The sequence below is a fragment of the Callorhinus ursinus genome, unplaced genomic scaffold, assembly GCF_003265705.2.
Source record: "Callorhinus ursinus isolate GAN/ISIS: 27379988/994484 unplaced genomic scaffold, GSC_fseal_2.0 scaffold41, whole genome shotgun sequence".
Lineage (NCBI taxonomy): Eukaryota > Metazoa > Chordata > Mammalia > Carnivora > Otariidae > Callorhinus > Callorhinus ursinus.
The window spans coordinates 140,435-163,804 of NW_027397103.1; the positions used below are offsets into that span (position 1 = coordinate 140,435).

Genomic DNA, 23,370 nt, shown 5'->3' on the forward strand with positions numbered 1-23,370 from the left:
CAGGGTGCTGGGCAGGATGGCGAGGCTTCAAGGAGATCGTATCTTAGGATGCCTGAGGTGGTGAGGTTGGGTGGGGTGGGAACAAGCCAAAGTGGAAGGCTTGGGCTCCTATCAGTGGGAGATCTGACTTGATGGGGCATGTCAGGGTCTGTGTCATGAGCAAGAATGATGATAGCTTTGTCTCCCTCAGACCCCCTCATTCGTGACTGTGCTTGGGTTATACCCTTGTCTCGGAACAATCTCTTCTCCCATCTGCCCCCTGAAAGATTAAATTAAAAATATTTATTACAGTTTGGCCATTATTTTTTTCTGGCACAAGTGATTTCTCATTGCCCTTAGGATAAAAATCCGAACTCTGTACCACCCCTACCTAACCCAGCATGCCCCTGCTCTCCTCCCTGAGCTAAACTCCTCTCTCTCCACTCCCATTCTCTCCCCTGGTCCCCCGGGGTGCTTGCACACACCAGGCTTTGGGTCACCTTAAGGCTTTGGCGCAGTGTCCAGACACTCTGGCTGTCTCCTACCTCTCCTTCAGGTCTCAGCTCTTCATAGGGACTCATTGCCTCAACCTCCGACCTCCTATTTCCCCCAGTCCTCCTCCGACACTCTGGTGTTCTATTTTCTTTTCTTTTCTTTTTTTTTAAGATTTATTTATTTATTTGAGAGAGAGAGAATGAGAGAGAGAGAGAGAGAGCACATGAGAGGGGGGAGGGTCAGAGGGAGAAGCAGACTCCCCGCCGAGCAGGGAGCCCGATGCGGGACCCGATCCCGGGACTCCGGGATCATGACCTGAGCCGAAGGCAGTCGCTTAACCAACTGAGCCACCCAGGCGCCCTGGTGTTCTATTTTCCTCATTTCTAGTTGTGAGTGTCTGAAATTGTCTTGTTTGTGTATTGTATTGTGTTATCTCCCAAACCAGAATGCCAGCACCAGGAGAGCAGGAATTTTGCTGTACTGTTCATAACTTTTATCCACAATTCCTACCTAGCATAGTGCATGGCACATGGCACAATGAACATTTATTCTGGAATGAATGAAAACCTCTCAATAACTGTGTGCTAGAGTTTTTGGACAAGATGGGTATTGGGTTTTAGGACACAAACGTTTAGGTGGGTTGCAACTCATGTGACTTGTGCTCCAAGTGATGACAAGCAGGTATCCTGGACTGTAGATGTGAGGTTAGGTTTGGGGAAACAAGTGTCCAGTCCGGTGGTGGTTGAGTTGGGCCAGGTTACCATTAGGTAACATCGGACTGTTTAGGTCAGACAAGATCCCAGATTTTGGGAAACAGGAGTCTTAGCTAGGTACGGCTGGGTTAAACTTGTGACTTGAGCAGGGTCCAGTAGGTATTGGTATGATCTTAGATCATTGGAGAAGAATCAGACGTCCCCATTGGTTGTAGCTAAAGAGAACTGTGACCCAAGCAGTGTCCAGCAGGCTACCTGGGGCTGTTGGAGGGCAGGCTCTGTTCTTGAGGAAATAGGTGTCCTCAGGGGCGCTGGCTGCGTTGGGCTGTAAACCTGGGCTGGTATGGGGGTTGTGTTGTGACCTGAGCAGTTCTACGCCCCCATTAGGCGAGGACCCAGCCTGAGTCGGCGCGCCCAGGTTGGGGGCGGAGGGGCAATACGGCGGGAGGCTGCAGGAACACCTGGGAAAGCCTCACCTGGGAGCGGCTCACCTGGGCGGACCTGGACCGGAGAGCCGGCGCGCTTCCACGCCGGACAGGCCGGCCCCGCCCCCCGCCTCCTGCCTCCCGCCCCCCGCCCAATGGCGGCGCGGAGGCCCGCGGCGGCGGGCGCGGATTGGGCAGCCGGCGCGGCGGCGGGCGCGGATTGGCGCGGGCGGGCAGGGGCGGGGCGGCGCGGCGGAACGCTTAGGCGCTCGGCCTGCGGGCGGCGCTGAGTGCTCGGCTACGCGGGGCGCGGCGCGGGCGGAAGTGGTGACGCTGGCGTCCCCGGAGTCTGCGGCGGGCGGCAGTGACGGCCCCAGCGCTGACGGCGGCGGCCCGGGGGGCGGCGTGGACGCCCGCGGCGCCGGCTGGGGCATCACCGCCGGCCTCGACCCCGAAATGGCGCTGCTGGCGGAGCACCTGCTGAAGCCGCTGCCCGCGGACAAGCAGATCGAGACGGGGCCCTTCCTGGAGGCGGTGTCCCACCTGCCGCCCTTCTTCGGTGAGCCGGGGTGAAGGGGGGAGCCGGCCCGCAGCTCTGCCCCGGAGCGCTCCCAGACGCACCCGAACCCCCCATCTCCCGAGCATCCTCCAGCCATCCCTCTCCTAGACACCCCGAATCCTGTTTCCCCAGGCACCCAAGACCCCCTTTCCTTCCAGGCACCCCCAGTTCTCCCTACCCCGGACCACTCCCAGATCCTCTCTCTCTCCAACATGGCACATCCTCCATCTCCTCCCAGACACCCCCAGATGCTCCGTCTCCATTCCATTTCCAGGCACCTCACGTTCCACCGTATCCTTCAGATGCCCCCAGTTCTCCACTTCCTTGGGCTCCCCCAATGGTCCATCTCCCCCAGAAACCCCTCACTCTTCCAAAGCCTCAGTTTCCCAGTCTTCCATCTCCTCGAAAGCATCCCTCCCCCCCACCATTCCCTTCTTCCTTTTCAGAATGACTTTCAACCCCCTCCCCTTAAAATAATCCTCCCATTTCGTAAGCCCTCTCTTTTCCTTATTCTCCTAGCCTCTCCCTCACGGCCCCTGGTGAACCCTTCTTTCCTCAGAATTCCCCCATTCCAGATGCAAGACACCCCACCCCACTCCAAAAGAGAAACGAGGAAGCCAGGAAGGATGAGGAGGAGGGCTTTGAACTTGGGGTTGCAAAACTCTGGCACAGGGGGAACCACCTAAGGTTTTTCCTCCATTGAGAACAGGGGTCAGGACAGGGGAAGCTGTTTTGTGCGGGTGCCATCAGACACGGGGTGCTTGGTGTGGGCTCTAAAAGAAGACCCGTTCCTTGTATGTCAGGCCCAGGAAGGTTGTGGGAGCATGAGGAAGGCAGTCCCTAACCCAGCTTCAGAGCCTCCTTCCTCCCCTCCCTGAGCCCAGCCCAGGCCCTGGATGGAAAATGGGAAACAGAAGACAATACCATCTGCTCCTGCCCTTTGCCTTTCGGGTCCTGGCTAAGGGGTGCAACCTGAACCTCTGCTTTCTTCTCTTCCATGTGGGCTTTCCCAGCACCCTGCCCTGCTGGTGCACTCAGTGGCTTTGTGGAAAGATACCAGCTTCCAGGACAGAGTTAAGCTAAAACCCACAAACTGATAGAACCTTAACACTGACTTGGGACTGAAGAGATCTGGCACCTGGGCTGTCACTCACGTTCCCCCTAGTGGGTGATCCCCATCTGCGAAATGGGGTTGCTGATCTCTAAGGCTGGCTGCAAGGAGTAAATAAATGTGTGTAGAGCCCTGAGGCCTTAAGTGCCAAATAGATCCTGGGGGGAGTGGGGGTTGCTTATCATATGAGTTCCTGGATCCAGTTTTGGTTCCTTCACATAGTAGGTGGTTAATCAGTGTTGGAGGGAGTGCAGGCGCCGGGTTTGTATGATCCTCAGACCTGGGTAAGAAGCCCGAGAGCAGGGTCTTGGTCCTTTATGTCCGCTGCTGCATCCTCAGTACCCAGAACGGTGCCTGGCACATAGTAGGTGCTTAGTCAGTACTCATGGAATGAATGAAATGTGCTTATTATTGGTATCTCCCTGTTGAGATAACATAGACCCTCCAGGCAGGGGCTTGGGAACCAACTGGCTTCAGTGCCTCCCACCCCACCTCTTGTTCTGTCAACATTCACGGGACGGAGCCAGCTTGCCCTGGACAAAGATTCGGAATCTGTTGAAGCTAGTGGTTCTCCACTGAGGGCAGTTTGGCCCCCTCAGGGGACATCCAGCAATGTCTAGGGGCACTTTTGTTTGTCACAGCTTTGGGGGGGGGCATGCAGGGAGGTGCCCCTGGCATGAGTGGCTAGAGGCCAGGAATGGTGCAAAATACCCTCCCATGAACAGAACAGCCATCGCCACAAAGACTCGATCCAGCCCCAGATGTTAGCAGTGTCGAGGCGGAGAAACCCCGGGTTAAGCCCTGTGGGCTTTTAGGGCTTTTCATCCCTTATCATCAGCACTGGTGCATGTACCGCTGGTCTGCAGCCCCGGGGCGGTGGGCGGGTGGGGGGCTTATTGGATGTGATTATCTGTCTGGTTTCAGAGGAAAGGGGATGGTGGCCGCTGGAACCAGCAGTGCTGTGATGTCGGGGCTGAAGAGCAGCCCCTCCTCCCTTCCCCTGATCTCAAAGGACCCTTGTCTTTGCTGTGAGCTGTGTGCGTGGGCCATCACATCTGTTGACAGAAGTGCCGTTGATACAGAAGCTCCAGTGGGTTGGCCCACACAGAATCATTCTTTGCACTCTTAAAAAAAAAATGCGATGATCCATTTGGAACCATTATGCTTGTCTGGGGAGAAGAGTTTTCTTGAGGATTTAAGGTTTCCAAGGATGCTCCCACCAGGGACTTTTCTCTGGGACTCAGGGCTCAGTTGAGATCCCCTGTTGGCTGTAACACAGGGGCTCTGTGAAGTCTTGGGAGCATCTGGTCACCTGGATGATCTGGGTGGTGTGTGTGTGTGTCTCTTGAATGGAGCAGGTCGGGCCCAAGGGATGCAAGAAGTCTGAGGGAGGTCGCAGCGACAGTCCCCTCCAAAGCAGGGTGCCTGGACCATGGCGCTGCTGCCAGTTGAGGCTGGATCACTCTTTGTGGTGGGGGCTGTCCTGCGCGTTGGAGGATGTTTCAGTGGCATCCCTGGCTAGATGCCAGTAGCACCTCATCTCTCCAAGTTGTGACAACCAAAAATATCTGCAAGGCAACAAAATCTGGCTGAGAACCACTGTTCTTGATATACACAGGGCAAAGGGCTGGAAGCTGTGTTTTTATTTTTTAATTTATTTTTATTTAAGTAGGCTCCACGCCCAGCACGGAGCCCAACGTGGGGCTTAAACTCATGACCCTGAGATCAAGGCCTGAGCTGAGGTCAAGAGTTGGACCCTTAACCGACTGAGCCACCCCGGCGCCCCAAAAGCTGTGTTTTTAGAAAGTATTTAATGCCACCAGGAAGATCTGTTTATCGAGGGACAATTGAGCAAGAAGAAATGATAAATAAAAATCTCCCTTTTGTTTATTGAGCCCTTACTATGTGCCAGTACTCTCTATGTGGATTCGTTCACTAATCCTCTCAGAACTTTTGGAAGTACGGTTTTTGGGTTGGTGTGTCTTTATTTTGAGAGCATCTCTCCCGACCTTTCAGGGTATTTTCCTTTTGGACTCATTTTTATCCACCTTTAAGGGAAAATGTATAAGCTGCTTTTACCACCCAGTTCTACAGCCTGACCATCTTTCCAGGCCGATTGTCGTTTTTCGTGGCTGCTTAGAATGCCTTTGTTTGAATGTGGCCATCATTTATGTAACTGGTCCCCCGCGGTGGCACATTCACATCACTTCCCATTGTCTGCTCTGGTAAACAACGCCGCAATGAACATCCCTGTGTATGTTCCTCTGTGTACTTCTTTTGCTAGTTCTAATTTTTAGAAGTGAAATTGCTAGGTCGACAGATGTGAAGGCTTTTAACCTGTTAAAGCAACCACATCTCTTTCACTTTTGTCCCGTGTGGTTTGTGACAGAATAGCCTGGGCTGGGTGGATGCTGATTCTTGGTGCTGCAGGTCAGATGTGGGTTAGCCCTTCTTCCTTCTCTCCAGCTTTTACTATGTCCACTTAGAGTCCAGCCCTTTGTCCATCTTCTCTACCTTGACCCAGTAATTGGATCTCACCTCTGAGTGATCAGCTTGCAACTGACTTTTGTGAGGCCTGCTCTCTCATCTTTTAGGTCAATTATGCAGCAATGTCCTCCAGCATTAACAATTAGAGGGCGGAGGGAGCAGGAGAGGAGGAGGGAGAGACTTAGATGTCATTTCATCGTCACTCCCTGCCTAGAAGCCTCAGTGGCTGCCTATTACCCCACCTTCAAATCTGTGCTGTAGCCTCTATGTATCCTTACAGCCCCACAAGTGGTACCATGCTATCCCTTGCCTCTGCCTGGCACACCACTCCTCTCCAGCCTACCACCTTCCTTTTGCCTGGCTGGGTTCCACTTATCTCCATGGGAAAGTTGCTTCATCCAGAAAGTCTTTCCTAACTCCCTTAGACTACGGTAGAACCTATCACATTCTGTGACTTTGAGCTATTTCAGTGCCTAGCCCTGGGCGAGCTAGTGGTATTTGCTGAGTGAATGCTTTTGGTTCCTTTCTCATTTTTTTTTTCCTGGTTTTTTTCCAGAAGCAGTTTTGCTTTTCTCTCGCTTTCTAAATTAAAATACATAACTCATAAACCATACCCACAGCAGACATTATTAATCAATCATACCCTGTTCTCTCCCTTTGAGTCTAGACACAACCTTGGTGTTTTTCTTAACACACTGCTCCAGGTCAGATGTGGCGCGTGACATCACACATGTTTGCTTTCACTGTTTAGGGAGAAACTAAGATGCAGGAGCAGAAGGGGATGATTTCCATCTCTCAGCTCCTGAAATCCAAATTCTGGGGGTGATTTTTCTTCATTCAGTTCTCTTAATTAAACGGATGTCCAGAGAATCAGGCCTTACACCTATCTGGTGCTTGTCAAGTAGTCATAGGGGAAAACTCCAGAAAGAGTGATTTCCCATCCCTTTGGTTCAGTGCTTGCTCTGTTTTTGGCAGCCCAGAGCACAGAATAATCTTCTTGTTATACAGCCAGAGAAACCGAGGCCCAGGAGGTTAGGTGACTTGGCCAGGGTTACACAGCCGGGGGCAGGGGGTGTTAACCAGTAGAGTCTGCCTAGAACTCAGAACTCCAGCCTCAGAACTCCTTACGCAGTGGTTTTAGCTTGTGCGTGCCCGCCTGCTCTCCCGGCTTCCTGAGTGAGAGAGAACCCCCCACCCCCTGCGGAGTCAGCCTGGACCAAAGAAGTCCAGGGCTCTGCTGGCCCCACAGTGATTTGCCCAAGATGCTGGGTACGGCACACCAGATATACCGGTTTCCTCTGAGGTGTGTGCCTCATCATCGGCCTGCCCAGCGGGGCCCATAACCCTTGCTCATTTGAATGCAAGTTTGAATGAGTAGGATATAGAAGTCCTCCAGTGGGGAGGTCCCAAACCGGTCAGATTTTCCTGTAATTGGGACATGGCATTAACCCGCCTGGGAACCAGCCGCACCAGCACCCTTGGTCTATGAGTAAGAATTCCCCTTCCTAAAGAAGGGGATAACTCCCCTAAAGGGAAGTTATTCTCCCCATTGCAAAAAGCACCTTCCGGGACTTGGGACCACCTGTCAGCTCCCTGCAGTGTTTTGTTTTGCTTGTTAAGTTTAGACAAATAGATGTTTATTTTTGGTTTTGTATAGAATATCCCCCAGAAAGAGAAGAAGCTCTGTTAGCCCTCTCACTATAGCAGGTTAGTTATCGTTTTGGTTGAGTGTCTGTTGAGCACAGGATTCTCTAGGGACGGGACGTAGACCCGTATGCCTGGGAGGGACACTTCTAGAAGGAAGAAACGATGTCCTGTGGGAGAAAGAAGCCAAAAATACCCTTTCTGCAATGGGTTTTTGCATTGAAACTGCCTGCAGACTCTTGTTATTAGTTGGCAGTGCATTTGCAAGTGATGAGGGCCCGCTGGCCCGAGGAGCACCTGCTGGGTGCCTGCCATTGTTCTGAGGCATCTGGCTCCTGATCTGGCCCAGCCGCAGGAAGATCTGAGGAACACCTGATGGGAGGGCTTCCGCTGGCCCTGTCACCTTAGTCTCTTGTCTCCGTGACAGCTGCAGGTTGGCTGCTTTTGAGGCCCAGCAGGGAGAAGTCACTTTGGGTAGCCCAAGCCAACTGCCGTGTCCAGGGAAGTCTGGCCCTGAGGTCAAGGGCTAAAGTCCGGCCTCTGCCCCTAGAGGGAATAAATTGGAGAAACAGGAGGGAAAAGACCCAAGCATCCATTCTGTTTCTTGCTAGCTCAAGACGCCCTCCTCAGCTCCAGCATGGGCCTTCTTGGAGGGACCGGGCCCCACTGCAGATCCCTACGGGCGCAGGAAAGTTGGGCCCTCCCCGAGCCCAGCAGCACACCTGGCCCAGTGGAGCTGCCCAGCGGGTTTCGAAGCGAAAGAAGAAAGAATGAGTGACATGAGCGACAGAGGGCTTCGTAAAATGTAATGCATCCCCCCCTACCCCCATCATAGTTAGCAAAACCCCCATTTTGAGTGGCTCCCATGGGCCGAGCTTTGAACTAGCCGCTCATCATGACCCCAGGAATGAGGAGCAGTTGGTGCCATTTTACAGAGGAAGACACTGAGGTTCAGAGTGGTGAAGGGATTTGACCAGGCGGTGCAGCTAGGAAGTGGGTCCCCGGGGCTTAGAAGTGGGCTGGCCCTGCAACAAGGGAGGGCAGTCTTATTCAGGGCAGAGACAAGGCTCTTTTTTTCTGGCCCTTCCTCCCAGTTTGTGAGGGAGTGGGGACGCTAGGATTGTCCCACCTGGCATTTCCCTGAGCCCTGGGTTGGCAATGCAGGGGTTCTGGTTTTAGGTTTCATTGTTTCAAAAACCGGCCTGGGTGGGTGTTAACTCCTGTTGTTACCTTCTTACAGTGTTACTTGTATCCGGGGCCTTTTTTCTCTGCTGCTGCTGCTGCTTCTTTTTTTTTTTTTTTATTGTTAGGGTGTTAACTGTAGCTGAGTTTTTAAGTCATTACAGCTGATAAGCCCTCTCCAGGGTCCTATAAAAACCAGCCAGCTCACACTTCCCTGTGCTCGGAAATGCTTCCTTTTCTGCCTTGCTGTTCCCCCCAGTTCCGTACTCCACTCCCTTCTGAGATCGTGGTTTTTAACCGTCTGGAATACATCTGAAGTCATGATTTTATGACTGGAGGTTTCCTGCTAATTGTACCCATACCCATCTGTGGAGACCCCTTTCCTCCTTCCCTCTCTTCCTCTCTTTGCCCTTTGATTTCTCAGTCATTGGGATCATTCTTTCGTGGATTTCCTGTGCCAGTTGAAAAAGATGGAAATGATGTTATCATTTATGATAGTAATAATAATAATAAGCATAAAGAATACTTCCTTTTTTCTGGAGCACTTACTAGGTGGCAGAGACCATGCAGATCCCTTCATACAACCTGATTTAAGCCTCACAGCGACCTGATGAGGTGGAGTCCATTACCACCCTTGTTTTACAAATGAGGAGGCTCAGAGAGGCTAACTGCTTTCTCCCAGGCCACACAGCAAGAACAACCCATTTCCCAACCACATTCCCACTTCAAGGCTGTGGACAAAGAGAGTTGGCATGTCATAGGGGTGATTTTTAAAAACAATGTTTTCGGATTGTTTTGTAAACATTCTTTCCTCCTTAGCCAGGATTTTTTTAAAAAATGGCAGTCCACAGAACAACAACAATAAAGTGCCTTATCTCAATAATAAGTTTTAATTTTAGGGCTCCTGGGTGGCTCAGATGGTTAACCATCTGCCTTTGGCTCAGGTCATAATCCCAGAGTCCTGGGATCGAGTCCCACATCGGGCTCCCTGCTCTGCAGGGAGCCTGCTTCTCCCTCTGCCTCTCTCTCTCTCTCTCTCTCATGAATAAATAAATAAAAAACATTAAAAAAATAAAAAATAAGTTTTAGTTTTAGGAAGGTGGGCATTCTCAGCGTTCTTATTCTCAAAATAGGCCTTGTTGCAAACTGAGCCATCACACACACACACACACACACACACACACACACACACACACACACACCACCCCACATACCTGTGGATTAATAAATGATTCATCTCCATCAGCTGTAATTTGAGTGCCTCTCATTATGGTCCTTGTAACCTAGGACCTGTAAAGTTAATCTGCCCCACGTCTTTAACAACAAAACCTTATTGTCTGGCTATTGGAAAAAAGAATTGAACTTGAACTAGAACCTTCCCAAACCAGGCTCCTAGCATCAAGGACACAGGCATCCTCTTTCCTTTCTGGAGTAAGTATTTATGGGTTGGGCTAGGTGTTTTCCGTCCTGAATCACGCAGGCTGAAAGTGAAGGCGCGTGTCTAAGAAATGGAAGGCTTTGCATTCCTGAGAGGCAATGAGAGGGTGGGCTAGGGAGGGCAGTCGGGTTACCCTGGTGTCCAGCGTCAGGCAGGTCTTGTGGGGCAGCATGCGTCGAGCATGCTGTGGTCTCGCTCAGAGCACAGCAACTGTTGCTTTCCAACCACGTTGAGGCCGGAGAAAGCAGAAATGCGTCTGACTCTGGGTGGCATAGGGTGACTGCTGGCTCATGGGGAATTCTGCTCTCTGGCAATCTCCCTCATCTGAACTATGTTGAAGACCCAGGAAGGAGGTGGTCCAGCCAGAATCGTCACAGAGGTCAGGTACAAACTGCTCACTTGGTACCCACATTTTGCAGGTGATGCTGACACAGTTGGCTATTTATTTTCCAAGTATCTAGCAGAATGAAAGCACTGCAGAGAAAGCAGGAGGAAGTGACCATCACCCCTCTAGACGAGTTTCTTTTAAACTGTGCAGAGCCATTTAGTGAAGGGTCGAGGGGGTCTGTGATGTTACTGGGTCACACCTTTATCATAATTCATATTTTCCATGATGACCCTGTTTAGAAAACCGTGCATGGTGTGCTGTTCAAAAGCAGGGACGTTTGTGTTACATTTTGATGAGTTCCATACAGAACGGTTGAACTAGAGGTCAGTGCGTTCATAAAACTTGGTAGAAAATATTTCATTGCTTTAATTTTATTCTCTTATTACTGAGATAAGGCATTTTATTGTTGTTCTGTGATTTGCCATTTTTCTGTTGAGTTGGGTTTTTTTATTGATTTGTTAGCGCTCTTTACATATTAGGGATAATAATCTTCAGTCCGTGGTTTGTTTCACTGATCAGCACCCCCAACCATCAGTTTGTTGTTGACCTGTGATCAGTGATGAATATCTCGTCATGCCCCATACAGGAGGTCTCTGGATTTTGTAATCAGATTTTTGGTATTTTCCTTCATGCCTCGTGGGTTGAGTAGCAGGCTTAGAAAAACCTTCCACACCAAACAGAAGGGGCCATTTGCCACATATTCCAGATAACCAAGGCTTATCTGTATTGAGAATCTGCACTCATTAGAGTTGGTCCCATGGAGTAAAATCGTGGAGTTATATCTGATTTTTCTTTTGGTTTTTTGTTTGGCTTTTGTTTTTTTAAGACTACTTCCTTTCTCCCTGGAGGTTGGAGGAGAAACCAGGAAGCCTTCCAAGCCCCCTCCCTCCCTCCTGGCAGAAGGGCTTCTGGATGGCATTTTAAAGAGCCTATTTGCTGACAACAATGAAAAACAACTTTGAGGTATCTGCCAAACTGGTAAAACAAGAAAGGTAATTTGGGGGCAGGGTTGCATACTATAGGAAAGGTAAGCTTGGATAGTGTCACGTTCTGTCTGGAGCAGGGGCAGGCCTGAGTTTAAACTATTCGAAAGGCCACCGTGTGCTTGGTGATTAAAATCATCTTCTGGTTTTCCTGTCGGAGTACTCCCCCTTTGGTTGAGTTCACACGGGATGGAAACATTCTAGAAAGAAAGGCGAGGGAGTGGTGGAACCAGCCTTGGTCCTGTAATTATGTCTGAGTGCCTGGCTTCCTGTGTGTGACCCTAGGCAGCTCTGTTGGCTTCTCTGGGCCTGGTGGCCTTGGGTGGGTCACGGTGAAGCAGGTGTCAAGGTGTCAGTTCAACTACACCCGGAGCACACCACCCCCCCCACCCCCGCCCCGCCGTTCACCTGGCTCCTGTGGGCTGTGGCCAGCAAGCAGGGGCCCGAGTCTGGCATGGCTGAGTCACTGATCCACAGTCACTCCAGACCTGAGAGCTGAACCCCAAGCGGCAGACTCCCGAGCTCCACACTGCTCCTTCCGTGAGCCCAGGTGGCCTGCTTCCAGGCGCTCCTAAACCCACCTCTGCTGTAGGGTCCACAGACATGCCTGCCCTGCTGGAAGTGGATTCTGGGGTCTGCCCCCCACCCTCCGCCTCCCCCACCCAGCTCCCGCTCGGCTCTCGGCCTGCATTCCTGCCCCCAGTGGAGCAGAAGCTCTGTCCCAGCGCACCGGCCAGGCCACACAAAACCGCTGCTGTCAGGGCCCGGCTCCTGCTGACCACGCGGCCTCGTGACCCGCAGAGCGCACTGGCAGGGGAACGGGGAACAAAAAGCCTTTCTCCGGCCACCAGGGCCGCCGGGCCGCTCCGAACCGCACAAGAGCCTTTTCAGAGCCCAGGAGGCCGGAGGCTGTTTCTCTGCATTTCTGAAATGCACGTCGAGTGCCCCGAGTCACCGGCCGCGCCAGTCTACCGCGCAGGCACGGCTGACAATGGCCTCTGGCGGAGGTGCCCCAGGCTTTCTCCTTCTCCCCTGGCAGGTTTGCCCTGCAGTCAGCCTGCAGCCCGACGAGCCTGGCGGGAGGTGCCCCACCTCATCCAGGCCACAGATGCCGCCCGAGTGCCCGACGGGGTCCGGCCACTTGCTGGGCGCTGGGGACACGGGGCAACCCAGGCGACCTGGTCCCTGCCCTCTCAGAGCTCAAGTCCAAGGGCTGGAGACAGAGGGTAAACAGAGTTACATGCAGGATCACAAGCACTGTCATGGTGAAACGGTCTTGGAAAAAAAGGAAAAGGAAAATACATGACTTTAGGAGCGACAACCAACCAACCACACACAACAAAAAGAACCCTGACTTTTCCCCAAGCATTTTATATGACCGTTTTCAAACATAGGGCAAAACTGGAAGAATTTTACGGCGAGTATTTGTATACCCACCACCTCTACTCTGCTGTTAATGTTTGACTGCCCCTGGCTCGCCATCCATCACTTCACCCAGTATGTTTAGACAGTCTGCCTTTTTGGAAGGTGGGGACCTGAAGCCGTCAGCCAGCGCTGGGGAGCAGCCATGCCTCCAGAGGGGCTGTGCCGGTTCCCACGCGGCACATCCATGGCGGCCGGCTGGCCCCAGTGAGGATCGGCACTGGTGGCCCCTGGCTGCACGGGCAAGAGGGGAACAGGCACCGTGGGTAGTGGTGGGGGTCTTGGCTCGCTTGGATTATTCGTTAAGTCTAGAAGGCCTTGTCCTTTGTGGGACCCAGTAGTAACGCGCCGCAGGGCACGCAAATGGCACAACCTCTCCAGGTTGGCTTCTGCTGGATGATGTCAGTGGCTTCCCGGGCAAGATTAAAGAGCAGGATGGAGTAGTCGGCTCACTTCTGAGTGCCCTCGGCAGGTGGGTCTGTGAGGCCGGAGTGCTCAGGATTGAGTGCCCAGAGCCCTGGCCCAGCACCTCGGAGCCACGGCTGGCACGGCCCCCTGGAGGGAGGTTTGCCCGCACAGGCCAAGTGGGTTCCCATTCGGCAGAGATTCTGCAGGGCCTGGTGGCTTATAAGCACAGTTGGGTGACATCTGGGTGGCGTTTGCTGGACCATGGAGCTTGAGGTCCCAAAAATGATCAAAGTTCATTTCTTGAGTGTTCATGCACCAAGCACTCTCCTAGATGCATCCAGTGCATGGTTTTTAATTCCTGTGACAACCCTATGAATTGAGTACTATTATTGCCCCTTTTGATGTGAGAGGAAACTGAGGCACACAGGCAAGGAGACTTGTTCAACGGGGGCATGGTTGGGGCAGGATTCGAACCCCACCTGGCTGGGTGCCTACCGCACTTTCTTTCCCTTGGGCTTTGGGGTATTTCATTTCTAGTGTCTTCAAGCTGTTTCCCCAGTGCACCTCCTTTAACAGCTGTGCTCAGACTGTTCCAGATGGTTGGCCAGGTGTGCTGGGTCACCTTGGGTGGAATGCAGCTTGTGGATGTTCCCTCCCGCCCCCCAGTCCTCTGCTCCTGTGCGGTCAATGTGGTGTGCACACCGAGGCCCCGGCCGGGCAAGGAGAGTCTAGCACTGGCGTTGACCCTCCGTGGGTCTGGTACCCACGCCCGGCCTGCTTGGGCGTCTTTGTCCCCTGGGCTCTGGATCAGGCGTGGCAGGTGTCTGGACGCAGCACTGAGGACAGGGAGAACGTGTTGGGGGAGCTCAGCTGTCTTCAGACTCTGAGGGTGCAGTCCATGTTGAGCCTGCTCATCTCTGGTCCTCGTGACAGTCTGCCAGGGGGTCACAAAGGAGGGAAGTGGGGCGGGCAGCCCACAGGCCGCTCACATTTCAGGTCTACCAGTTTCTAGGTCTGCCTTTTCTCAACTCAGAGGTGTCACTGGTAGCCCCAGGAATGGGACCACGAAGGGAAAAAAAAAACCCTCCAGTTAAGAACATTCTGATTCCAGAGATACACAAAACACGCGTCTTGGAAGTGGACTGTTTCAAGTCCTGCCCATGGCATGTCTGATTGGGCCTGTTGTCCCACTGGCCAGATGGGAAAGCTGAGGCCGGGGGAGCTGAAGGGACAACACCCCAGCCCACACTGCCCGTGCGTGCAGAGCTGGGGAGGGGGGGGTCGAGCCCGCATTCCTTATGTCTGTTAAGTGATGGGGATGCCATTGTGGGCATGTTCTCCTGGGCTCTAAAGCAGGGTCTCAGAACCATGGAGCCTCTGAGTGCCCAGCTCGTTTCTTTCTTAGAAGCTGGTGAATGAGAAGGTCATTTTTATTTTTTATTTATTTATTCATTTTTTAAAGATTTTATTTATTTATTTGAGAGAGAGAGAATGAGAGAGAGCACGAGAGGGAAGAGGGTCAGAGGGAGAAGCAGACTCCCTGCTGAGCAGGGAGCCCGATGTGGGACTCGATCCTAGGACTCCAGGATCATGACCTGAGCCGAAGGCAGTCGCTTAACCAACTGAGCCACCCAGGCGCCTGAGAAGGTCATTTTTAATAAATCTGGCCCCTCCTCTGCCTCATAAGATTCCTCAGTGTGCATACTGGGCAGCTGCTCAGTGATCTGCCTTATTGACCACGATGGGTTTATCAGAGCATTGGTTCTGCAAGGTACTTTACAGCTGTGCTCTTAAGTACGGGAGCCACGGGCCACATGTGCTGTTCACATTTCAGTGGATGGAAGCCAAATAAAATCACAAATCCAGCTCCTCAGTCACACCACATTTCAAGTGCCCGGTAGCCACATGGGGTCCATATTAGTGCAGATACAGAACATCTCCATCACTGCAGAAAGTTCTGGACAGTGCTATCCGAGGGAGAAAGGGCACTGTGGACGAAAGGGTTTGCCCCCTAGATATTCTAGTTGCATTTTATTTTATTTTTTTAAAAGATTTTATTCATTTATTTGACACAGAGAAAGACAGCCAAAGAGGGAACACAAGCAGGGGGAGTGGGAGAGGGAGAAGCAGGCTTCCCGCGGAGCAGGGAGCCCGATGCGGGGCTCGAGCCCAGGACCCTGGGATCCTGACCTGAGCCGAAGGCAGACGCTTAGCGACTGAGCCACCCAGGCGCCCCTCCAGTTGCATTTTAAAGGCTCTGACAAGTCTTGCAGCAAGAAACTGGTCTCACCTGGGGCCCAGCACTCAATCTTAACTTGCCCATGAGCCTTTTCAACACCAATGAATAGCTCGGCTTTTCCCGCAACACACCAAGTGACCCTCCTTCCTGTTCCTAAGCCTCCGTGGCCTGTGGCGTTCCTGAATCTTCATCCTGGCTGGGAATCTGAATCTCTCTTTTTTTGTCCCCAGATTGCCTCGGGTCCCCAGTGTTTACTCCCATCAAGGCAGACATAAGCGGCAACATCACGGTATGTACTTGGCCCAGCAGCCACAGCGTGGAGCCTACATCGGGAATCTAAACCAGCGCTGGACACCAGTGCCCCGCTCCCCGCCACAAGCTTGAGAAACAGGAAGGAGATGTGGAAAATGGGCTTGGCCCTCAGCTCATCCAGCTCAGGGCTCAAGGTTCCCGGTCCTCTTTTGCAGTCATGCCCCCCAATCACAACCTGACAGGGACCACAGTCTGAAGGGTTGACCTGAGCAGGAACCTGGTTCTTGTATCCACCCCCACCAAATAAGAAATAAACTCCAAAATCCACAGGGGCATCGGCTTGGCCCTTCCCTTCCCTGTTCCTGGGAGCTCCCGCTGCCATCCCCCCAGCCACTGACCCTCTCCCTGTGAGCATCCATGTAGGGCCTGGCCTGCAGGCTTGGGTACATCCCAGCAGCCCTTTGGGGCTGGTCTGTCATTATCCCCATTTTACAGATGAGGAAGCTGAGGCTCACCTAAGGTCACACAGCAAGGAAGGGGCAGAGGTGGGATTCTGATCTGAACTGCCTGGCTCCAACTCAGGAGCCTCGTTCCTTCACACCTGTGAATCCCAAAGCACTTGTCCGCAGACGCTCGGTGTCTGAGGGGCTCTCAGTGGTGAGGGTTGGAGGACATGGCCTCTGGAGCCCGTCTGCGCTAGAACCCATGGCTGCCTGTACCAGCTGTCAGTGTCCCCTCTCTGAGCCTTGGTCTCCTCATCTGCAAACTGAGATAATGACAGAGCAACATTGGGATCGCTGTGCGGACCAAATAAAGCAGCACCCATAAAGCATTGGCCCCTCTCGGCCCACAGAAGGTGCTTGATAAATGCAACCAGCCACGGCAGTTAGTGGTCCCAGCCCCACTGCCGGGCCTGGCGCTGGTGGGAAGGAGAGTGGTGCTCCCCGACTGAGCACGTGGGCCGGCCATCTGGGAAGACAGCTTTTCCAAGGGGAAAACTCCATGTGCTCCGTTCCAGAAAATCAAGGCTGTGTACGACACCAACCCGGCCAAGTTCCAGACCCTGCAGAACATCCTGGAGGTGGAGAAGGAAATGTACGGAGCAGAGTGGCCCAAAGTCGGAGCCACGCTGGCGCTGATGTGGCTGAAAAGGTGACAGGCTTGGCTGGCGGGTGTGTGTGGCGGTGCAGCCCGGGGGCCCTGCTCTGCAGAAGATGGACGTCCGGCCCTAGTCTTGCCCTGCGAGGTCACCTCCATTTCTTTCACATAGGCTCCCTTGTGTGATGCTAGTTAGTAGCTGAGGAAAAGCGCCCACAGGGCCAAGGCCCACCCGATGGTGACACTCCCTGTTCCAGCCCCATCAGAGAGACCTAGCAAGTGAGTGCATACTCTGGGCGTTGTGCTAAACATTTCCTGTGCCTCATCCTATTTCATGTGCTGGGAGTTAGGAGTGGTGGTTATCCCCATCTCACAGAGGGAGGCCGCTGGGGCTCTGGAGGCCAAATCATGAGCCAAAGTCACACGATCAGAGCTGGGACTCAGTGGCCAAGCACAGTTGTGCAGGTTGTGCACTGCACAAAGGTGTTGTATCTAGGGCTGGTTACATCATGCACGTGGTAGATTCGTATATTATGACAGAAATACAGTGTCTTGAGGAGAAGGAACTCTATCTACCTTGCACAGATCTGTCTCCTGGGCTGGGGGCAGGGTACCCTGATATGGGATTTAAACCCAGACAATCTTACCCTCGACTTGAGAATGCTCCTAATCTCTCTCTATATTGTCCTTCCAGCAAATACGTGAAGCCAGATACGGTTGTATCCGGCTTACATTTTACATACAAGGCCACTGAGGCTCAGAGAGGCCAGGCAGCTTGCTTGCTGCCTTCACACTGCTCTCTACCAGCTACAGAATTCTCTTTTAGCTGGGCAAACACCACTGGCAGCCACTACGAAGCCAGGGATGCACTCTTGGCCCCACAGATGTGCCCAGTGTTGCCCTCTCTCGGGCCTGGAGTCAGGCGTCAAGAAGGGTGCTCCTCTCCTGTCTCTCCTCTCACCCCCTGGAGCTAGTCCCCTCTCCCCACCACACACTTCTGTGGTGAAATGGAACAGGAGGAGCCAGCTCCCTGGAGGGTGCAGCCTAGTGGGCGTCAGGGGGGAGGTGGGCTATGATTAACATCCTTACAGCATTGCAGAAACTGCCCCCACTGAGCTGCCCACTTTGGTCTGTCATCAACAGGAGACTCCCAGGCCCGGATGAGAACTGCCCTGGTCTACCCATCAGCACGCTCTGTGCGTTTCTGGGGAGGAGCAAGGCAGATGGTGATGTTCAGCTCAGTTAGGTTGTTCGTGTCCAGGTCAGATGGACAGAGCCAAGTGACTGGGAGGGCAGGTGAAGGCAGATGCCAACAGGCTGAGCACGTAATAAGCACCTGCTGGGTGTGGGGGATGCCACATTGAATGAGGCAGGGCCCCACTGGGGGTATCACAGCCTGGCCAGGGCATCAGGCTGGTGGGTGGATCCTGACAGCAGGATAGCAGAGCCTGGAGCGGAGAGAGATCAGGGAAGGCTTCCTGGAGGAGGGATGCCAAGCAGAGTCTCTAGGACTGAGCAGGAGGGTCCCAGGAGATTGAGGCCTTTGAGAGGTGGGAGGGCAGGAGAGGTCCGGTGTGTCTGCTGCTCTGGGAGGGTCTGGTCCAGCAGGCTCTGGATGCGAGGCAGGAGCAGGGAGGGACCAGGTGGGATTGGACAAGTGAGTCCCAGCATGATCCGGGGTCCTGGGGAGCCACCGAGGGCCATGAAGCTGGTCAGCAACGGGATCAGATGGCGCTTCATCCCCTCTGCTGGGGAGAGGGGTGGTCATTAGGCCTGGGGGAAGGCAGGGGCTCAAGAGAGGTGGCTGACCCAGGGCAGGGCTGGGATTGTGCCCTGGGCTCAGTTCCACAGCTCAGGCTGATCCCTGATGGCTACGGGTTCTGATCCAGGTACAGAACACTTCCCTTCACCTCCTAGGTGATAAAGTTAGACCCTTCAGTCCCAGTGCTCCTGCCCCTGAGAGCCCTCCAACCCGATCCCTACCTCCCTGCAGGGAAGGAGCAGAGCAGCTCATCCAGGGACGCTGGGGGGACAGTGAGGGATGGCAAAGGAAGGAGTCCAGCTTAGGGGTGAGGCAGCTGGGTTTGCATCCTGGCCTTTGCCCAAGACTTTCGGGGGCGCCTCAGTGTTCTCTGTGAAATGGGCTGATTGTGGGGCTGAGGGAGTGGGAGATGAAATGCTGTGCATTAAAGGACTAGCATGTACCCATCTCTGACGTAGTCACCCTGCTGTACCCCATGGCCATGGCTTTCTCCTGGCTCTTAAAGCATTGTTCTTCCCCTGGAGGAAGGGCCCAAGTGGCCGCTGGAGAGTGCGGACAGTGGCTTGGGGCCGTGGTGGGGGTGGGGAGCCCGGGCACAGGGCCAGGCTCGTCAGCGTGCCCAGTGTGTCCAGAGTCCATGGTCCGTGAGCCCTGGGAGGGCCAGCGCTGTGTCTTCAGTCCTCCAGCGCTGACAGCTGCCTGCCGAGTGCCAACCCAGGGGAGGTCACGTGGACACAGAAATGGGCAAGGTGGGCCCAGACCTGCCTCGCAGACCTTACAGCCCAGCGGGGACGGCAGTCAGCAAGGTGCTGGGGAGAGGCTGCGTTGAGCCGGGTGGTCACATTACACGTAAGCCGGGTTCAGGATAACACCTGAGGAGTGACCGCCGCCGAATGTGCACGGCACGTGCCCGAGTCCGAGTGCGTCAGGGTCTGCCACACGCAGGGGTGCGCTGGCGGGGCGACGGGCAGGAGCGTGCATGGTCCTGAAGAGCTGTCTCTCTCTCCTGGGCCGCAGAGGCCTCCGCTTCATCCAGGTCTTCCTCCAGAGCATCTGCGACGGGGAGCAGGATGAGAATCACCCCAACCTCATCCGCGTCAACGCCACCAAGGCCTACGAGATGGCCCTCAAGAAGTACCACGGCTGGATTGTGCAGAAGATCTTCCAGGTGAGCCAGCCCCACACCTGCCGCTCCTTAGCTGTGGGCCCCCCGGGGCTCCAGAAGGTCTCCCTATCTGTGTGGCCCCACCCTGTGCGCTTGCCCCGTCCCATCCGTGGCCGCAGTGGGTGCTACTATAGATGCTCCGTGGGGTTTCTGTGTCCCGTGAGGCCCAACTGGGGGGCCATGGGAGAAAGCCTGGCAGAGACTCTTGCTGGTGGGCGGGCCTGTTTGGCCCCTTCGAATTCTGCCCAGATCCTCACCCTGGGCAGGGAAGAGAAGAAAGGCTCCCATACCCCCTGGGGCATCTGCTGAAGAGACACTGGCCCACGGGGGTCTTGGTGGTTTATGTTGGGATGACACTGGGCGGGGTTTCTGGAAAGGGGGACCCCAGGGTCGCCAGGCTGAGAGGCCCACTCCAGCGATGAAAGAGCCCTTGGGGTGCCCTACGTACTGTTGCTGGCCACCCTGCCTCTCTCGGCCCGCTCATCTTGCCCAGCCGGTCCTGGCCCATCCCCGTCCCCCTGTCACCGGGGTCTGACAGGCTGGCCTCTTTCCCGCAGGGCACAGGCTGGGCCGGCAGTCAGTCTGGGTGTAGGCAGGAAGGGCTGGGCCACCTCTGGGTGGGCGCCATGAAGCCCGGCCCTCCCTGTGTGCTGCTCCCTTGCCAAGTCCTCACACCCAGCACCTGGGTGACAACGGTGTGTCCTGCGCACCTGGCCCGGGGCGGGCTGCCCACGGGTTGTATTCTTCACAAAGGCACCATGGAGTGGGTGCATCCTCACCCGCATTTCACAGATGAGGAACTGGTGCTCAGAGAGGTTAAGTGTCTTGCTCCAGGTCACACAGTAAGCAGGGTCTGGGATTCTACCTCCCTGAGCCTTCGCATCCTCATCTTTCAAATGGGTGTAAACTCGGCCCCATCTCCAAGGGTCGTAGTGAAAACGGCACAAGTTAATGTGTACAGAGTGCCTGGCGCACGGTTTACACTCAGGTCCTCGGGGTCTTGCCGTCGGCATTCGCCGTGTGACACTGTTTATAGGTGCCTCACCCTGTCAGACTCAGCCCACGCTTCTCACCCAGCTGCACCCTTCTTTCCGGTTCTGCAGTTCTGTGCATTTCTGGTTCTCAGTTCCTTTTTTTTTTTTTTTTTTTTAAGATTTTATTTATTTATTTGAGAGAGAGAATGAGAGACAGACAGCATGAGAGGGGGGAGGGTCAGAGGGAGAAGCAGACTCCCTGCTGAGCAGGGAGCCCGATGTGGGACTCGATCCCGGGACCCCAGGATCATGACCTGAGCCGAAGGCAGTCGCTTAACCAACTGAGCCACCCAGGCGCCCCAGGTTCTCAGTTCTTTTCACGGATCCGGGAAGCCCTGAAAGTTAGGGAAGCATCGTCCCCTGAAGGACAAGAGAAGCCACGGTCCATATTAGCAGTCACCTCCCAGGGTCTGCCTTCTCCAGAGCAGGGGACCCAGAGGCCAGAGGCTGCTCGGCGCTGGGCAAGCTTCCCTGTGCCTGGTACCATGCCGAGCACCGGGCGCCACCCCCTTGATCCTTTACAAGAGCAACCTGACTCGGTGGGTGCCATCATCATCCCCATTTTACAGATGAGGAAACTGAGGCTCAGAGAGGCTAAGTAACTTGCTCAAGGCTCACAGCTAGTCGGCGGCACAAGCTGGAATTTGAACCCAGGTCTGTCGGCCCCCAAAGCTCGTGTCCGTCCTGCTTTCCCTCACGGGGGTAGACGGGCACGCACATCTCCCTCTTCCTTTCCCTTCCCACGCCACGAGGAGCACGGGCCCCGGCGATGTCCCCGGCCCGGCGGCCCCGCTTGGTGGCCCCGCCGGTCCCCTAACGCCATGCTGCCCCCCCCCCCCGGTTGCCCGTCTCAAGGCAGCGCTGTTCGCGGCACCCTACAAGTCCGACTTCCTGAAAGCGCTCTCCAAGGGGCAGAACGTGACGGAGGAGGAGTGCCTGGAGAAGGTCCGCCTCTTCCTGGTCAACTACACGGCCACCATCGACGTCATCTACGAGATGTACACCAAGATGAACGCCGAGCTCAACTACAAGGTGTAGGCACGTCCGGCGGGGGCAGGGGGGTGCTCGCAGCACCAGTCGAACCGCATCACTGTGAAGCCAGCCAGCCGGCCGCCCCGGGAACTGCCTGGAGGCTGGGGGCGGGGGGCGGGGCGGGGGCTTGCAGGGCACAGCCAGCCCTGGTTCTCTTGTTTAAAAGTCATTTTGGGGGGTTATCCTAACGGAGCAATAAACAACGATCTTACTTCCGAATCCCCTTTGAACTTCACAACAGCACAGACTGCTAGCCCTCCGTTTCAGTGTGGTAAAAATCAATTAATGTTTCTAATCAAGTCCGAGCGGTTTTTTGTTTGTTTGTTTGTTTCTTTTTCCTTTCCTTCCCCCATGCGGAGCATAACTCTAGGGGGAACCGTGTGTCGCACACCTCACTTGAAAAAGAAGCAGCACGTGTCCTCAGGATCTGGCCGAATGATGTTTTGGGTATTTTAAGGACCATGAGGAGTTTGATTGGAAATTATACAGGGCCCCTGTGGTGGGCATTCTTTTTTTTCTAAAAAGCAAACTGGTATGTGTTCTCATGTGGTTTGCACGGCCCGACCTCACAACTCTTTCATTAGCGATCCCGCTCCTTCTTACTGTCTTTTGCCAGACAGTGTTTTTATAGCTGAAACCAACCAGCAAGCCTTTGATGGCCAAGGGGAGGGGGGTTATTTTAAAGCTATCAGGCACAAATAAGTGACCACAGATGACTATGTTTGCATTCTTCTGCATAGTTATCTTCTTCAGGGACAGCTTTTCCAACCTAAGAAACTACCTACCATGTGTATTCTCTCAAGGGGGAGAGGGTGAACCCTCCATCTGAGACCCAAGAAAATGCCTCGCTGCCTTAACTGTCCTTCCTGGCGCTGAAAAAGAGCTGTATTTTTTAAAGTGTTGGGGTAAACAAAGCAACCCCAAAAGAATTGATGTGTGTTCAAAACCCAATGAGGAACGACTGGTGATTTTTATGCAAGAAACTAAATGATCCTTAATAAATAAATCTCTATTTTGGAATCACATCGGTGTGCTGTTTTGGTTCATGATTCCTCCCCCCGCCCCCCACCCCCCACCCCCGGCCCTGGAACAGAGGTTACAACTGGGGACCAGCCAGGGACCTGTCTTCTGGCCTCCATGGTTTACAAAAATAGAAGTGGTGGCCACGTTGAGAAACGTGGGAAATTTCACACACAAATCTTGATTTCTAGCAGCTTTTGAAAAAAAAAAAAAACCAGACTGCGTGGCAAGCGCTGAGAAATGACTGCCCCCCCTTGGCCGGATGGGACAAGTGGACAAATGTATTCTCCACTTCGCCCCAGTCCCCAGCAATCCCGATTGCCTCCCTAACCTGCGGAGTTATTTGCACTTTCTCCCAGGCTGATGCTTCCTCCAATACTAGCCTTAAGTGGAGGGAGCAGCTTGATCTTACTTCATTCCTGCTCCTCCAACGGGGGGTGGGGGGGGGGGGGGGGGGGGGGGGCAAGTTGGGCCAGCAAATCAACAGTGATGACAGTCATCAGTGCCCGGGGCCACAGATGAGGGGCCACATCC

General features: G+C 54.1%; 1 protein-coding gene across 1 annotated transcript; it reads left to right on the forward strand.

Annotated features, from left to right (window-relative positions):
* The first annotated feature begins 1,917 nt into the window (after positions 1-1,917).
* On the forward strand, positions 1,918-22,839 carry GLTP (glycolipid transfer protein). Its single transcript, XM_025889343.2, has 5 exons — positions 1,918-2,171; positions 15,704-15,762; positions 16,744-16,877; positions 19,603-19,753; positions 21,640-22,839. The coding sequence occupies exons 1-5, from the start codon at positions 2,069-2,071 to the stop codon at positions 21,820-21,822; spliced, it is 630 nt and encodes a 209-aa protein (XP_025745128.1). The 5' UTR covers positions 1,918-2,068; the 3' UTR covers positions 21,823-22,839.
* Positions 22,840-23,370: the final 531 nt, after the last annotated feature.